Source organism: Oncorhynchus masou, chromosome 10 (genome assembly GCF_036934945.1).
Source record: "Oncorhynchus masou masou isolate Uvic2021 chromosome 10, UVic_Omas_1.1, whole genome shotgun sequence".
Taxonomy (NCBI): domain Eukaryota; kingdom Metazoa; phylum Chordata; class Actinopteri; order Salmoniformes; family Salmonidae; genus Oncorhynchus; species Oncorhynchus masou.
The window spans coordinates 14837526-14856441 of NC_088221.1; the positions used below are offsets into that span (position 1 = coordinate 14837526).

At 40.5% G+C, this 18916-nt stretch overlaps 1 protein-coding gene across 2 annotated transcripts in view; it reads right to left on the reverse strand.

Moving 5' to 3' along the window:
* The window catches only part of stk39 (serine threonine kinase 39), a 29761-nt gene extending 11367 nt beyond the window's left edge, over positions 1–18394 (reverse strand). Inside the window, exons 1-15 of one of the 2 annotated variants that reach the window (XM_064975964.1) lie at positions 17988–18394; positions 16312–16424; positions 15878–15986; positions 15408–15549; positions 11851–11906; positions 8847–8956; positions 8639–8740; positions 8349–8482; positions 8038–8086; positions 7872–7937; positions 5768–5839; positions 5233–5355; positions 4625–4666; positions 2438–2494; positions 1542–1609 (exon numbers count right to left, since the gene is read on the reverse strand). In XM_064975964.1, the coding sequence (XP_064832036.1) occupies positions 1542–1609; positions 2438–2494; positions 4625–4666; positions 5233–5355; positions 5768–5839; positions 7872–7937; positions 8038–8086; positions 8349–8482; positions 8639–8740; positions 8847–8956; positions 11851–11906; positions 15408–15549; positions 15878–15986; positions 16312–16424; positions 17988–18093 (1349 nt within the window). In that variant the 5' untranslated portion in view covers positions 18094–18394. The remainder of the gene's footprint in view (positions 1–1541; positions 1610–2437; positions 2495–4624; positions 4667–5232; positions 5356–5767; positions 5840–7871; positions 7938–8037; positions 8087–8348; positions 8483–8638; positions 8741–8846; positions 8957–11850; positions 11907–15407; positions 15550–15877; positions 15987–16311; positions 16425–17987) is intronic. The other variant, XM_064975965.1, reaches the window with a different exon arrangement.
* Between the last annotated feature and the right edge of the window lie 522 nt (positions 18395–18916).

Here is an 18916-nt window from a genome sequence, read left to right on the forward strand (position 1 = left end):
TACATCCCTGTTAGTGACCATTTCTCCTTTGCCAAGATAATCCATCACCCTGACAGGTATGGCATATCAAGAAGCTGATTAAACAGCATAAGCATTACACAGGTGCACCTTGTGATGGGGACAATAAAAGGCCCCTCACTCTATGTGCAGTTTTGACTAACAGCACAGTGCCACAGATGTTTCAAGTTTTTAGGGAGCGTGTTTTGGCATGCTGACTGCAGGAATGTCCACCAGAGCGGTTGCCAGAGAATTTAACATTCATTTCTCTACCATAAGCCGCTTCCAATTTTGTTTTAGAGAATTTGGCAGTAAGTCCAACCTGCCTCACAACCGCAGACCACGTGTAAACCACACCAGCCCAGGACATCCAAATCTCGCTTCTTCAGCTGCGGGATCGTCTGAGGGGGGGTGGAGGGTGCTGAGGAGTATTTCTGTCTGTAATAAAGCCCTTTTGTGGGGAAAAACAAATTATATTTGGCTGGGCCTTCGACGATAAACGCAAATCCGACCATCACCCTTGGTGAGACAAAACTACGACTTGTCAGTGAAGAGCACTTTTTGACAGTCCTGTCTGGTCCAGCGACAGTGGATTTGTGCCCATAGGCAACGTTGTTGCCGGTGATGTCTGGTGAGGACCTGCCTTTACAACAGGCCTACAAGCCCTCAGTCCAGCCTCTCACAGCCTATTGCAAACAGTCTGAGCACTGATGGAGGGATTGTGCGTTCCTGGTGTAACTCGAGCAGTTGTTGTTGCCATCCTGTACCTGTCCCGCAGGTGTGATGTTTGGATGTACCGATCCTGTGCAGGTGTTGTTACATGTGGTCTGCCACTGCGAGGACGATCAGCAGTTTCTCTCTTGTTAGGTCAGTCACTGATAGTCAATGTAATAGCTAATTTCAGCAAAAATAATTTAGATTGCTAAATTAGTTTTGCAGCCAGCTATCTAAACTTTTTATCATGGTTTTATTACCGGCCAGGGTCCCACATTGATTTGATTTTAGTAATTCTCACTCCCATATCATATTCAAAACTGTAAACATTTTCTCCACCCTATGGCAAAATGTGTATAATTGCAGGAAAATAGTTCTAGAACAGCTTATTTTCCTCTCCGCCCAATGGCAAAATGAATCCAATTGCACAAAATGAACTCTAAAACCTGAAGCATTTCTCTCCTCTGTCAAGGGGGGCACTTGGTGGTGGTGGTGGTGTGGTGGTGGTGTGGGAGGGGGGTATGGATGTGACTACGCAGACCTGCTAGCAACTGCAGCCCTTCATGATGAATTCAGATTTTTTTGTGGCCCCCACCCCCATCAAAGTTGTCCATCCCTGCTCTAATTCAATCCCTGAGAACACCGATATGCAGAGCGGAGCAAATGGAGAGTCAATGGAGTGTAACACTCTCCTCCCTCCAACACAACCACTCAGCCAGATTAGAGAGAAACGGCCCTTGGTTCTGTCAGATGATCCCATTAGAGGGCCAAGACATCATTAGGTCATCATTAGGTCTATTAGCAGCAGGACAAATTCAAACTCTGCTTACCTTAGCCTTAGGACCATATTCAGAGCAACTTGAATATAGGGCCCTGTGTTCTTCTCAAACGGTTGCACCTATAAGTAAAGAGTGAGTCTGGTGAGTCAATAAAGCCAGCAAATCCTCAATATCTCCTGGAGTATAGAAAATATATATCTGTATCTTGCGCTATGCTGAAATTATTAAACTACAAAACCAACAGAAATATACATGAATTAAATCACACAAAATACATTCAATAACTACAGTGTATATACTTCTATTGATGTACTCTGACAAGATTATTGAGTTCTGTTTATGAGGAGGCACAATCAGTAAAAAACATTTTTTATTTAACCTTTATTTAACTAGGCAAGCCAGTTAAGAATAAATTCTTATTTACAATGACGGTCGACACCGGCTAAACCCTGACCCTGGGCGACGTGGGCCAATTGTGCGCCGCCCTATGAGACTCCCAATCACTGCCGGTTGGGATACAGCCCAGGATCGTAATCATGGTCTGTAGTGATGCCTCTAGCACTGAGATGCAGTGCCTTAGACCGCTGCGCCACCCGGGACCCTTGACGCTGACTAGATCCTGACTCAACAAAGTAGGAACCGCAGTAGCACTTATGGCCTTTATCATTGTCGGACACGGGGGGTGAACCTCAAACTACTCTGGCTCATTTCTGAAATGACAATGGCCAGTGAGAGAATGACACGGGGCCTTTTAGATGACTTTAGAGCTGGCAGTATCAGCAGGATGTCCATTTACTCAGAGTTATTACCTGCTGAAAGGGCCCCTCCAGGAGCCACTGGGAGACTGGCACATACTCACACATAATCAGTGGGGCATCAAGGTCACTGAATCATGACAAATTAACGTCTGCCTCTGCTGCTGGTGGTGATGATACTGAAACCCTCACCTGGGGATGCTGAATGGATAGCCCTTCAATGGGAACACTATTGGCATTCTCCTCATCCTGTGGCACAAAAACGAAAGGCATTTAGTAAACTATATATTTTTGTGTGCTATGGAAAGGGTGTTTAGTGGGTGAACATTGTTAAAAATAGCAAATATTTGCCCAAGATCAAGGTCATGGTCAAGGTCATTGCTCAACTCAGTCAGCAAATAGAGAAGAGTCAATAGAAAACAATTAATATGTAAAACATTTTGTTGTTTTGTTTATGAACATTCAAAAAGAGAAAGCATCTACAGTTGAAGTCGGAAGTTTACATACACCTTAGCTAAATACATTTAAACTCAATTTTCCACAATTCCTGACATTTAATTCAAGTAAAAATTCCCTGTCTCAGGTCAGTTAGGATCACCACTTTATATTAAGAAAGTGAAATGTCAGAATAATAGTAGAGAGAATTATTTATTTCAGCTTTTATTTCTTTCATCACATTCCCAGTGGTTCAGAAGTTAACATACACTCAATTAATATTTGGTAGCATTGCTTTTAAATGGTTTAACTTGGGTCAAATGTTTCAGGTAGCCTTTCACAAGCTTCCCACAATAAGTTTGGGGAATTTGGCCCATTCCTCCTGACAGAGCTGGTGTAACTGAGTCAGGTTTGTAAGCCTCCTTGCTCGCACACGCTTTTTCAGTTCTGCCCACAAATGTTGTATAGGATTGGGGTCAGGGCTTTGTGATGGCCACTTCAATACCTTGACTTTGTTGTCATTAAGCCATTTTGCCACAACTTTGGAAGTATGCTTGGGGTCAATGTCCATTTGGAAAACCCATTTGCAACCAAGCTTTAACTTCCTGACTGATGTCTTGAGATGTTGCTTCAATATATCCACAATATTGTCCTGCCTCATGATACCATCTGTTTTGTGAAGTGCACCAGTCCCTCCTGCAGCCAAGCACCCCCACAACATGATGCTGCCACCCCTGTACTTCACGGTTGGGATGGTGTTCTTTGGCTTGCAAGCCTCCCCCTTTTTCCTCCAAACATAAGGATGGTCATTATGGCCAAACAGTTATATTTTTGTTTGATCAGACCAGAGGACATTCTCCAAAAAGTACGATATTTCTCCCTATGTGCAGTTGCAAACTGTAGTCTGGCTTTTTTATGGCTGTTTTGGAGCAGTGGCTTCTTCCTTGCCGAGCAGCCTTTCAGGTGATGTCGATATAGGACTCGTTTTACTGTGGATATAGATACTTTTGTACCCGTTTCCTCCAGCATCTTCACAAGGTCCTTTGCTGTTGTTCTGGGATTGATTTGCACTTTTCACACCAAAGTAGGTTCATCTCTAGGAGACAGAACGCGTCTCCTTCCTGAGCGATATGACGGCTGCGTGGTCCCATGGTGTTTATACTTGCATACCATAGTTAGTACAGATGAACATGTGGAAGTCTACAATTTTTTTCTGAGGTCTTGGCTGATTTATTTTGATTTTCCCATGATGTTAAGCAAAGAGGCAATGAGTTTGAAGGTAGGCCTTGAAATACATCCACAGGTAAACCTCCAATTGACTCAAGTTATGCCTATCAGAAGCTTCTAAAACCATGACATCATTTTCTGGAATTTTCCAAGCTGTTTAAAGGCACAGTCAACTTAGTGTATGTAAACATCTGACCCACTGGAATTGTGATACAGTGAATTATAAGTGAAATAATCTTACTTGTGTCATGCACAAAGTAGATGTCCTAGCCGACTTGCCAAACTAATGTTTGTTAACAAGAAGTTGTGGAGTGGTTGAAAAATGAGTTTTAATGACTCCAACCTAAGTTTATGTAAACTTTCGACTTCAACTGTATATACGTTTGACCTTGCTAAAATCCATGAGTCAGAGAAACTGTGGGGTAAGATGTACTAGGTTCATTTGAGATTTCATAACGGATACATAACCTGCTCCCTGTTGAGGCAGACAATTAGATTTTCCAATGAAGCCCTTTGTAAAGTAATCAAATTACACAGAAACAGACAGAGGCAAAGTAAGTCAATTATTCTAGTCAATGTGCAGGTTTACACACTCACAACAATCTTACTTCACCCACATTACACCTAAGCGTCTGTCTCTATGATATTAAAAATACTTTAACAATGACAAATCATGTACTCCATATTTGTTTATAGAACAGAAAAGAGCTAACTTACATCTTCGCCCTCGTCTTCATTGTCCTCTCTGAGCCTTCGAGACTGGAAGGTAATATCAAACACAAACAACATTATATTCTCAGTCTGGACAAATCTAAATACGACTGCCAGATGTAGAGCTCAAACACCTTCGAACACAATGCTGCAGAATAATTATCATAATGTAGCGTAGAGGAGAAAAACAAACAATTAAAACTGACCCAAGTAGAATATCATTATCGGCATTTTATTTGTTGAATCTTTGCTTTGTGTACTTTTCCCTGTAAGAGACATCAGGTAAGGCATCTTGTCAAAGAACCTTTTGATATTTGATCATAGCTGGCTCCCCGCTCCATCCTCAGCCCCCTACAGCTATCTTCAAACCCTTACCAATTACCTTTAGCGACATGTCACAGGCCCCTCTCTGAAACAAAGCTTGCTCGCTGCTTTCACAGAAATACATTCAGCTAGAGAATGACTGTAGAAAGGCAAAACAAAAAGGAAGGAACAAGCTAGCCAAAGTGCAGGTAAAAAAGCATAGAGAATTGCCCTCAACATTAGTTGTTGCTTTTCCCCCCAGCCCCTGTGGCCAAGTTTTGATGTGCATCTCTTGTCATGGTCTCACCTACCCTGCCTTGATTGACAGCAGCCTTGCCCTCCTCACTCCCTACATCGAGCTCGTCATCGCTCCACTCCCAGTCTCCGTCCTCCATCTTGTGCAGGTGGCCGCTGGACCCTGGAACTCTCCTCACCTAAGCCAAACACAGCACAACCGTTTAGACATCCCATCAAACTGTAGGGTTGAGAGACAAAACACATTTAGTAGCCCACACACCTTCTAATGTTTTCTCAGTAAGGTTAAAACCAACACAACATTAAATGGCATTTACTTGGCCTAAATGAGCTGGTGAGATTTTTGAAATATTTCCTAAAATGTGCAGGTGGATACCAGTAAGCATTTCACAAACACTTAAGCTCGGATTCCTCTCAGAGAGTTTTTAAGGTCTACAAAATGGCTGCTATGAGCTAGCAGAGAACAAAAGAACAAAATAGAACAAAAATGAAACGAAGAAAAGGAAACACACACAACTCCTTAAGCAGCTAACTCTGGATGAATCTAAGTGGAAGCCCCAGCATTCTAGGGCTAAGTCAAAGAACATGTACCCTTCTGATGGCATCAAGTTCTTTCGCTGAACCTGACACAGAGCCCATGCTCCTGGAATTCTGCTCTGGCTCCTTGAGCAAAAAAAAAAGCATCAGTCCACTGTGTGTGGATGCATGTAACAGTTCAGTGGCCTGTATGTCTCTTTACACACAAACACGGTACCGTCAAGCTGCCAAAGCATGTGAACAACTACATTTAGTATTTAATATTAATAGGAACATTTATGAGCATGCACACTTAGAGAAATGCACAAAGGGAAAATATGGGATGAAGGAGTACATACAGGCAAATTACAGGAGCAATCTATAAATGCTCTGAATCGATACTGTATCCTCTGTGTACTGGCGTAGCAAATCAATCTCAGTATTATATCAGTATTATTTTCCAACTTTCAATTATGTAACACATCAATGACTGCTGCAACGCACCGTAATCTTTGATCAATACCTCCTGCAGGTCGCCCTATGAAGAGATCAACTAAGGAGCAGGGCTGCCCTCTTCTGGCCAATGAACAACTGCATAAATTCTGTCATTTGCCTAGAGATACATGTCTAGAATATTACTATTGTGTATTAACTCTGGTTGAATTAATACACCTGCAGAGGAGGTGGGAGTCTCCGGGAGGAAGGGAGATAGACAGAATGAGGAAGGTGGGCAGGATAGGAGGGAGAGTGAGGGAGAGGGTAGTAGACAGACAGACTGAGTAAGGGGGTCAAAGGGGAGAGAGTCTGATCTGGTCGGTGATGTGGACAGGTTACAGAGTACTGAGATGACCATGTTTCTGCAAGGATGCCTCTCTGTGCAGGCTAGCCTGTGTCTGCTGAGTGGATCATGTGGGTGATTCTCCATAGGTCAGAACAGCACACCAACAGTTCTCGTGGTGAAACAGGACCAGAAGACAGACAGGATCGGAGGATCAGGGTTGGCTGCAGAGGGTATCATGATTACATCGCAGCCTCAGAATGGAATACTAATCATTCTACAATCAACGATAATCTCTCATTAAAGCTGCAATATGTAACTTTTTGGGAAACCCGACCAAATTCACATAGAAATGTGAGTTATCGATCTGTCATTCTCATTGAAAGCAAGTATAATATGTGGTAGATCTGTTGTTCTATGTGAGCTATTTCTACGCTTCCCATCTTTTAGTTTAGTTTTTGCGTCTTTTACTTTCGATTTTGTACAAAATACTATATTTTTGGTTAGGGAAAATTTATTTAACAGCAGTTTAGATGGTACAATGATTCTCTACAATATACTTGCTTGTTTTGTCACATATACTAAAATTAGGCAACTATTAGAATTTTACCAACCAGGAAATGGCAGAGCGATTTCTGCATAGTGCACCTTTAAACCATGTTTACCAAATTAGTCAACCCACCCACAAACGATCTGAATGATTGTGACTGTTCTGACCAGCATACTGTTCTCCCCTCTGTCACGAGTCACTTCCATCTCTATTGACATTATGCTCTGCTAAATGACTTGGTCACGCGACACCTCCACAATCCCCCATGTCCTCCAGTCACCCATATCCTGCAGTCACCCATGCCATGTCAGTGAATTTCCATCCAACTCAATCACCCTGGCCCTTTTGCCTTCTGGCAATAGGGTCTTCGCACCCATTACTTCAGTAATCCACATGTAGGACGATGGCGATCCAATATCAACCTTTCCTACCACACTGCTGCACTCATGCCCAGTTCACTGTGACCGCAAGGCAAACTGAGCATGCAAATGGTATGTTTAAGTGTACCTCCCCGTTACCTAACCACTCACATTAAATTCCATTTGTCTTTGTCCGCCACTTGCAGTGAGTGTCTGAGCAACGTTACGGACCACTAATGCAAGAGTTGTAAGCACATCTATTCTGCATGACTGATATTGCTCCAGGAGTGGCCCATATTTGCAGCCTCACAGAACAGTTTGATCACAAAGTGAATGACGTGTTGATCAGTAAGAGAGAGAGGGAGAGGACACTCAGTGTCTGTTGACTGGTGGAGTGTGCTGCCAACCCCTATCATCTTACCATACTTTGTTCATAATGTTCAGTCAATATTGGGTCTGCTTTACTGGGAAGGATGTTTGTTTAGACATTACCCTTTTGGCTCTCTGGGTTATGTTCGGGGCTCTGCATAGCAGCTTTTCGATCAGATATTCTCTGTTCTGCAGATGAAAATCACAACCCATGTTAAGCAAATCTACATACAAATTCTTTAAGCCTAAAAAAAAAAGAACAGGTCAAATCCTGGAGGTAAAATCATACCTTGGCTTTCTGGAAAAATTTACATTTCAAAAGTTCTGCTGCTGTAGGCCTGAAGAGAAGGAAAATACATGGAGATATAAGAACACATTCCAATCATTGGCCTAGAACTGAATGTACAATTCCTCGAATCTGTCTGTGTGAGAATAGATATTCTTGGGTGGGTGGGTATGAGTGAGCCCACTAAACATGAAGACTATATTTCAGGACTCTCCCAAGGCCATCAGATTTACTTCATCATCAACCAGTGACAGACTCTACAGATTTAGAGAGTAGGCCTAATGCAGTTCACAGAATGGCAGACATGTACAAACCTCTTGGCGGGCTCCTTCTGAAGGCACAGGGTTATTAGCTTCCTAAACGATTTCCCATATTTTTTCAGCATCTCTTTGTCCTCCACACCCGTGTCTAGGGTGGGAGGATCGTTCTGTAAGGTCAGCATTAAGACCTGGAAAGAGAAGAGGAAGGGTCAAATACATTCAAGTGTTCTCTCAGAGGTTACATAGACATAGGGTAGTAATTTGCCTTTTCATGGTTCATTAGTTAAGATGTAGGCCTATTTCGCTTCCTGTCTGGGATCTAGATATGCAGTGATCAGGCTCACCTTCATGGGTGGGTATCGGTGGTAAGGTGCAGACCCTGTGGCCAACTCTATGGCAGTGATTCCAAAACTCCAAATGTCTGCTTTGAAGTCATAGCCTCGTACCTGTGGACATGGCGGAGCTACTGTTAGTGTTGTACAGTCTAGGTGAAAACAGATAGTAGATGTTAGATGTAGATGTTACTAAAACTGTTACTAAAACTGGCCTCACCTGTTCCATCACCTCAGGGGCCATCCAACATGGTGTGCCCACAAAAGTCTTCCGTACTTTGTTTCTGGTCATATCTCCTCCAGTGGCCAAAAAGGCACTAACTCCAAAATCTATGAAGAGATATGGATAATTCAGATGTCATGTATGGATGTAAATGTTATACCTCATTAACATCTGAAAGAAAGGCTATGCGGTATTTGATCAAATATACTCAAACCACTAAGAGGTCTTTCACAAGTATTTCATGTTATACACCTTATACAAACTGTGTTTACTCCAGCTCTTCCGTTGCATTTGTGTTCGAATGGTTCTCCTTGCTGTGTTTGTAGGCTAAAGGTCATCCAAGTACATGAAAGACTGTAGGCCTCCAGTGATTTATGTTGGGGGACCTGTTTGACTACTTTTATGTTATTCAGTAAATGGGTCGTTCCACCAATTCGGTGCACTTTGAGATGTGTAATTTTGTAGGGAAAACAATGTCACCTATTTGTAGCATTCTGTCATAAAGAGCACATGCTCAACTTAATAAAAAACTTGTTTTCCCATTTCAAGAGGTTAAATTACAAAATATACTATAGTAAGTGTCTATTAAGTGCCAAATAAAGTAACAGGGTTGACTGTAACATGCTTGAATGCAAGCTTCACAAAACAAATTGCATAGTTAAACTTTTCAAGCCAAGTTATTATTGATCCATCAGTTTTCCACCACAAAACTCAAAAAATGGCACAAAAAGAGTGCTGTTAAACTATGATTTTACTGTTAGATGTTCATAGCCTCTTTTGCAAAAAAATATTTAAAAGGAATAGTTTTACCATATTAAAACAACAGTTCAGTTCATGTAACGGGGTTGACCTTAAAATGAGGGACAGGTTTTGACCTTGAAATGAATCAATAATCATATGATATATTACTTTGTCAGAGCAACACAATAACTATGGCCTTACAATATTGGTGAAAACTTGCAGAAGTGTTGGGGTTAGGGGGATTAAAATATTCCTAGAAGTCACCGAGGAGGGTAATGTCAACATGCTGAAATTTGGCCCTTTAGCAAGACTTTATTTATATTAAAAATCTGGTTTATTGAATTCTACATGTGGCCTATATTAAAAGCAACATCATTGAATATAACAGGGTTAAAATTGGTGCTCAATTTAAAAAATATATGTATATATAAAAAGGATGCAAAAGGCACTCAGTCTGTGGAAAGACCCAAATATTGTCAACCCCATGTTGTAGAAATACAAGAAATGTCTGTTTCGTGCAGAACATACTGAGTTGAACTAAATGCACTTATGAACTGGTACAGTTGAAGTTGGAAGTTTACATACACCTTAGCCAAATACAATTTTGGCCCATTCCTCCTGACAGAGCTGGTGTAACTGAGTCAGGTTTATAGGCCTCCTTGCTCGCACATGCTTTTTCAGTTCAGCCCACAAATGTTCTACAGGATTGAGGTCAGGGCTTTGTGATAACCACTCCAATAACTTGACTTTGTTGTCCTTAAGCCATTTTGCCACAACTTTGGAAGTATGCCTGGGGAGTCACTGTCCATTTTGAAGACCCATTTGCGACCATACCTTAACTTCCTGACTGATGTCTTGAGATGGTGCTTCAATATATCCACATAATTTTCCTGCCTCATGATGCCATTTATTTTGTGAAGTGCACCAGTCCCTCCAACAGCAAAGCACCCCCATAACATGATGCTGCCACCCCTGTGCTTCACGGTTGGGATGGTGTTATTCGGCTTGCAAGCAATCCCCTTTTTCCTCCAAACATAACGATGGTCATTATGACCAAACAGTTATATTTTTGTTTCATCAGACCAGAGGACATTTCTCCAAAAAGTATGATCTCCGTCCCCATGTGCAGTTGCAAACCGTAGTCTGGCTTTTTTATGGCTGTTTTGGAGAAGTGGCTTCTTCCTTGCTGAGCGGCCTTTCAGGTTATGTCGATATAGGACTTGTTTTTACTGTGGATACTTTTGTACCTGTTTCCTCCAGCATCTTCACAAGGTCCTTTGCTTTTGTTCTGGGATTGATTTGCACTTTTCGCACCAAAATACGTTCATCTCTAGGAGACAGAACGCGTCTCCTTCCTGAGCGGTATGGCGGCTGTGTGGTCCCATGGTGTTTATACTTGCATACTATTGTTTGTACAGATGAACATGGTACCTTCAGGCGTTTGGAAATTGCTCCCAAAGATGAACTAGACGTGTGGAGGTCTATAAAAAAATTCTGAGGTCTTGGCTGATTTCTTTTCATTTTCCCATGATGTCAAGCGAAGAGGCACTGAGTTTGAAGGTAGACCTTGAAATACATCCACAGGTACACCTCCAATTGACTCAAATGATGTCAATTAGCCTATCAGAAGCTTCTAAAGCCAAGACATCATTTTCTGGAATTTTCCAAGCTGTTTAAAGGCACAGTCAACTTAGTGTATGTAAACTTCTGACCCACTGGAATTGTGATACAGTGAATTATAAGTGAAATAATCTGTCTGTAAACAATTGTTAGAAAAATACTTGTGTCATGCACAAAGTAGATGTCCTAATCGACTTGCCAACAATAAATTTGTGGAGTGGTTGAAAAACAAGCTTTAATGACTCCATCCTAAGTGTATGTAAACTTCCGACTTCAACTGTATATCTACATTAATGTTGTATTCCTAGCAAATAAATAAAACACTTATAAAATACTAACTTTTTAATCTCAATATTTTGAGTGGGGCTGAAAGGTCTTCAGGACAGGAAAGAGAAACACGCAGTCAATATGTAAACTACTGCGTATTCGCTAGCTTCAAAAATATATTAATCTTTGCCATTTTACAAGTATATTCCTACTTTTGATTGGTGAAGTCTGGCATTATGTTGATTAGGCTGTTGAATTAACTGAATGTGTGGAAGCATCATTCAAAAAGTACTATCTTTGTGGCAGTCAGTGAGCTGTGAGAATACAATTTAACAGGTGAAGATGAGGTGAGGGAGTGACATTACTCACACACCTGCAATCTGAACAGATCCGTCCTCTCCCAACAGAATGTTCCCAGCCTTCACATCCCTGAGGTCACACACACACAGCAAAAACACCCCAGTCAGGCCCAAACAGTATCTATCGACCTAAGTGGAGCAGGATCAATTGCATCCATGTGTACAAATTAGTTTTGCAGCCTACTGTCATTTGGAACACTGCCCAAGGGGGTAATAGTGGTTTACTTCTTTATGCCCTTGACATCCAGGCAAGTTCAAAGAACACAATCGGTCAATAAATTACATTGAAACAGTAGATAATGTCACCACAATTTAACTAATACCATGCAACTCTTAGATTACAATTTATAGATTAATACTATGTAACTTTTAAATACACTCTTTTAAGGAAGACCCTGTGCAAAGAATTAATGTTTAAAACTCCAGACAGTGGAGGCTCATGCGAGGAGGGGGGGAAGGATCATCCTCCTCAGTGAATTTCATAAAAATAAAAATAGTTAAACATTAAAAAAGTTACTTTTTTTAGATAAAACTATACTAAAAATATTCAGGTCACCAAATAATTGATTAAAACACAAGGTTTTGCAGTGAAGTTCTACAGTAGCCTCAACAGCCCTCTGTAGGGTAGAACCATGGTGTAGCCGGAGGACAGCTAGCTTCTGTCCTCCTCTGTGAACATTGACTTAAATACAAAACTCAGGAGGCTCATGGTTCTCACCGCCTTCCATAGACTTCCAGAGGATGTCCTCCAACCTATCAGAGCTCTTGCAGCATGAACTGACATGTTGTCCACCCAATCAAAGGATCAGACAATTAATCTAGTACTGAAAGCATAAGCTACAGCTAGCTAGCAATGCAGTGCATTACACATTGTGAGTAGTTGAGTCAAAGAGAGAGAAAGACAATAGTTGAACAGTTTTGAACAGTTTTGAACAAATTATATTACATAATACATATATAATATATTATATATTATATTTTTTAATGAAGGACAAGCGAGACAGAGAGAGAGAGAGAGAGAGAGAGAGAGAGAGAGAGAGACTTATATTTTGTTGTATTTTTTTCAGTTTCACTTACTTAGCTAGGCAATGCAGCTAGTTTAGCCTACTCAAACACCCGGATCAAACAGAGTGGAAAGCTATGTTAGCTAGCTGGCTATGGCTATCCAACTCTGGAACTCTTTCAATTAAGGTAAGCTTTTGGTTGTATTAATTTATTGCCACCGCAGCCCGCCGGTGTAACTGCTAAACTGGTTGCTGCTGACTGTACACTGCACTGCATGATTGTAGGGGGTTTACTAATGTGTTAGTTCTTGCTGCTATGTTGACTATGATGTTAATATGGTGACAATTGATGTAGGCTATGTGTAGCAGTTAGCGGTTATGATATGAAGGTTTGGCTTGGAAGGTTGTTTTCGCCTGGTCACAGAAAACTGATGTGTTGTGCACTGAAGTCCACAAGCAAAGGGAAAAGGTGAGAGGAGAACATGTAGTTTTGAGAAAGAATAAAACTATCAAAGGGATCATGATTTTTTTATGTGGCTGCTATGAAAGTGAACTGTGTTTGAGTGTGATCAGGGGTGTATTCATTCTGGCGATTCTGTTGGAAAAACGTTTCTTAAAAAGATTAACATACTGGAATTTGTCCAACATAAACTCTCGTTTGCAACTGTTGGACATATGATTACACCCTAGATCAGCTAAATGCAGGCAGGAGAGTGCAAGGCAGTATTGAATGTGTCAATGTCTGTCACCTTGATTACTCAAATTTAGGGCTGACCCCATTTAGTCGACTGGTCGATAGGCTGAGATTTTTTTAATTGAGCAGACCGAGATTCTTTTAGTCTAGCAGTCTGAAAAATATTTTGGGGCACTCACGGGGATGGCACGCCAGTATCACCAGTAGAACATTTACCGTTAATTTCCATCATTTCTAATCTACAATGTTAGTTTTGTTATGGTCATTTCTGTTAATGCATTAAATATATTATTATTACAGTCTTTTACCGTTCTCATTGTCGGAGTGGACATGTTGTTTGCTGACCGCACAACCTAGGCTACACTTGTGAGAAACAAGTTTTGTTTTTTTCATTCCATTTAGGAGTTGTCAATTTGTTAATTGTGGTTTGTTTTGTAGCGCTCATGTAAATGTTGAGTAAGGACACGCACCTGATTATACATAGAAGTAGGCCTAGGCTACCTGGCCTGCGCGCAAATGCAGGCCTATAAATGTACACATTTGGGGATCTGGTAGTATTTCTGATTGTCTTAACTCACCACCACTGTGGAACTTTAATTTTTTCTTCACCTCAAACACCAAGTAAACAAAGTCTGTTTTTACATCCATTGAGAATGACAATAGTTCCTCAATGTAGCCTATTTCAAAATTCTTTCCAGCGCTCTTTCGATATCCGCTCAGCGTGAAAGGGGGGAAAAATGTCATGCTCTGATCAGGTGGAGGAAACATCATAAAATAGGCCTACCTGATTACTTCTTATCCCTTGTGCAAATATCCTACAGCTATGTCTTTCTGGGGCTCACTGGATCTGGAAACTCTGAGGTCCCAGAATATTTTATACAATGTTGCAAGTTTAAGCTTCAGGCTGGACCCAAGTTAATAGCTTATACAATGTTTCTAGTTCCTTGCAGACAGGCCATGAGTATCCAATGTGATTAATAGGATATTCATTTTTATCAGTATATCTTCTAACTGCAGGCTGCAATGTTTTTATTTGTTGGCTTTATGTAGGCTAATTTGACATAGTTGGCAATGGCAATATAAGTTACTTTTAGAATTGTTATTAACCATATGATAATGATTTTGAGATACATAGACTTTATTATAAATTAAATTAAACTTGCCCACGAAAATGTGCATATAAAAATCATAACTGGCACACAGATCGGTAGAAATGGTAAGATAAATTGGCACTCCAGATGGAAAAGGATGCCGACCCCTGGTGTAGCCTATTAGGAGCGTAACAGCAGGAGCGTAACAGCAGAATCTGTTAATGCCAGCAGAAGCAGGAGGAAGAGGGTCGGGAACAGGTTTCTTTTTCTTCTGGTTAGGCTATCTTGATCTCTGTCTCCCTCGAGTCATTTGTGTGTCTTATTATTTAATCCCAGTGTGCTTAAAACATCAGACAAGCTCAGTAGCATACATACAGTATAGTTGATTTTATTAAAACACATAGGGTGTGTCTATGTAGGGAAAGATACACATTTCAAAATGTCTACCAATCAATTGGTCGAAAGAACGGACGACTTTAGATCTAACAAGATTTTTTTTAGTCGGGGACAGCCCTACTAAAATGTCTCTCGACCTGTGCACCTATGTTGTAAACTTTCATTAATAGCCTAGGTTGTAGCAACCTTATGATAGGTATAGGGGAAAAATGTGAGTATCATATTGTAGCCTAAACCTATCGATATTACAATGAGCTGGGTGAAGGGAATATGAATGACAGTCATCAAATATGCTGTAATAGAAATAAGGCTATGCTCATAAAAAAAATAATCGTCCTCCCTTTTCTTAAACGGCACCGACCATCACTGACTCCAGGGTATCTTACCTGTGAATCTGTCCGTTTCTATGCAGGTAGTCCAGCCCCTCAAGGACCTCTTTTAGTATGGTTGCAATAATGAGCTCATCTAGAACTCCATTTTTGTGCTCTCCTCTGCTAAAGGTATGCTTTATTATATCCAACATGGATCCTAAAAAGAGGAAGCAGACAGACAAACAGTGCCCACAATGCCCAATGCTGATATGTCAATTTCTACATAAGATCCTTCCATGTCAACTGTTCTATTGACCCATTCTATGTTAAGCAAGTTTGTTACAATGTTCGATATTCATCCCAGCCATATACTGTACCTGGTGTGATAACACTTCACTTTTAATGCCACTGCACATAGGTCTACAGTAAACTGATCAAAAGGATGGACAATTGCTCGTTACATGTCGTGATGGTTGAAATTGTATGAGATCAATGTCATGACTTTGCAGTTCTATTTTGCTAGGTTGGTGAAGGTCAAAGCTTACCTCCACTCAGAAGTTTCATGACTAACCAAAGTTCATCCTTTACCACAAATGAGGTGTAGTAGGTGACAACATTTGGATGGTTGCATTGGCTCATGGCTTGAATTTCTTTCTATTGTATGAGAGGAAAGAGGCTCATATGAGAAACAAATTAAAGTTAACATCTTTTGACAACCTTTCTCATAACAAGGATTGTTCATAGGTCATTTGCGTCTCTAAAAATGAAGTGAACAAACACTGTAACTTATGGCTAATTTATTTTTCAAATGGACACTTGAGTGTAGCACAGCCCTCCTACTCAGCCTCTAATAGACATACACAAGAGAGAACAGCAAAGTCGAATTACAGCCCAATCAGGAAAGTATGGGCCAGAGAGAGCCCGAGGCACTGTGGTCACACACAATGAAAATATAGCCTTTATTTATTGTTGCTCTCACCAATAGCTCATCCATGCTGGTCTGGCATTTTTCCAAGTTGATTCTCTTTATGGCCACGCGTTCCTGTCTGGGGGTGCAGAGGGCAGCCTGCACTACGGCTGTGGCCCCGCTGCCTGGTATCACAGACAAATAGAGGTGCAATTATAAAACAGGGCAGGATACAGTACAGTAACATTAAATGTGACCAAGGTGAACAGCATAAGGGATCATTGAAACATGCAGTATCATTGTGTGTCTGTTCGGAATATTAAATGTTTTTTTGTGACATTTAAATAATAACTAATGTATATTCCATGATAGTTCAGAACATAATTGAACAAATATAATATGTGCAAACATATTTTCCAATGACATGTTAATTCCTCTGCATAACAGTCAGTGTATCCAAAGACAAAAGCTGTGAAGAGGGGTTTATTTAAGAACCAGGCCATGCTAAGCTATAGTTGTCTTGTACTAAGAATGTGACACAGTACACACCATGCCAACTGCCGGTGACAGATAAGGATGAGAGGAGATCGGACTGCTCAACAGTTGATTATAAGCACAAAAAAAGATGACTGACTCGCCACAGCAGCTCGTGATTGTGGTGCTATCCCTTATCAGCACTGATATGGCTTTCTTTAGCTGTCAGTGTCAGCTCAAATGTCTTTCAGCGTTCACAGGTGCCAAAATTCTTAAATGAGCAGAAAACTCTGAGTATTTGGGAAATTACTGAGAATAACTGCATTATAGGCCTACCAAACTAGGTCTGGCATTATTAGCAGTAGGGGAAGTGGAGAGTGACACTCAGTATTGTTACAATGTAACCAGTTCTATAACTCCTTGATGTAACCTAATAGATGTGAAAATAAACCTTGATGACCTATGAAACTTGACTGACCTGCTGAAACAATAAACTAAACATTCTTATCCACTGTAATGTTTTATCTATGGATTACAAAATAAAGATGATATATTGCTTACGGTGAGGCAAAGCAACATCTTAAAATGTATAGAATTATTTTTTACAACTATACATTAATTATAATACATTGACAGAAGGAATCTTATAAATTATGTCTATAGGCTATTTGTCTTTCCTTTTCCAGAGACAATTAAATAATCTGTGACAACATTCTTACAAAGTAGACCATTTTTTGCATAGCCTAATACCCATCATATACATAATAGGCGTAATAACGTTGGACTGTTATTAAAACTGAATGTTACTCGTGTTTATTTTGTTTCGTGTAGCCTAACAGTAGATCATCTTACTAACTTCAGAGTGGCATGCAATTCAATATCTCTTCTCTACCGAAGGATAACATGCCATTCCCGTGAGGACTGCATCCATGCATAGACTCATCTATTTCAATATTAGCCGACTGGACATGTGCCATAAATGAGCATCGTTCAGGATTGCATTAAAAACGCATTTACATTAAATTCCTACCCATACTAATACAACTTTACAATGACTATAAATATCTCTCAATATGATGAAATAAGTGGTTTCCTCTTACAAGAGCGAGCGAATAGAGGTTGTTATTAACATCCGCAATGCAAAGCATTAAAGAGACGCTGTTCAATATGAAAAAGCCGGTAGGCCCTCGTCGTCATTCACCGCTGATAACCGCCCGAGCCATATCCATGATAAAACATTATATCATTACACTATAGAAATGTAGCCTACTAACCTATGACTTCCTGTAACTCGTACGACTCCCTGGTAATTGGCCAGCTCGTTGTCAGCACTGGTTGCGGATTCTGGACAGGAGCCGGAGATTCGCCTTGCTCCGCCATGATGCTGCTGCTGCTGCTGAGCTAGCTACTTGGCGACCACAGACTGTAAAATGTGCATTCACTCCCGACTACAGAAGTGTCAGCTGCTGCAGAGCGTTACTACGGTTAGTGCTATCCTGAATCCTTGGGACGTCCCTAAACCCTAACCTTAACCCCTACCCTAACCATAAGAATAGCCCTTACCATTACCATTACCATAACCCTTACCAAACCTTAACCCTACCTTAACTCTTACATTAAGCGTTTAAAACGTCAACTTCATTAGGGTGACGTCAGAGTTGGGACGTCCCAATGATCCCATTTAGACTTTTCCGCATTACTACCCGCTTGCGATGAAAACATCAGGAAAATAAAGGGCCACATTCATTGTGCAACTTTCACCACAACGGCAATGTGTCATTTGACTTTATTATAACACATTATATTAAAATATCTACCCTATATGGTTTTAAACAACAACCAATAGGCTAAATATTAAAATAAATTATGTTCATATTTAAGATTGCCTATTCTATTTCTCTAGATTATTCGTGGAATAGGCTGAATTCAAATAATCATGCTGATAAGAAACACTTGAAATGTTGTGATAGGCCTATTAAAGTTGCAATTTTAAAAACAAATGGCAATTCCAACTCTGAAAGTTGTCTTTGTTAGTTGCCAAATCAAATATAATCAAATGAATTGCCTATTATTTGATTAATAAATTAATTAAACTTAACTTGAACAAATGCATTCGTTTTAGACCTATTATGGCGTTGGTTACAGTTTAACCTGGATATTTTGAATGACGCAGTGATGAACTGTCGTTGTGGTGAAAGTTGCA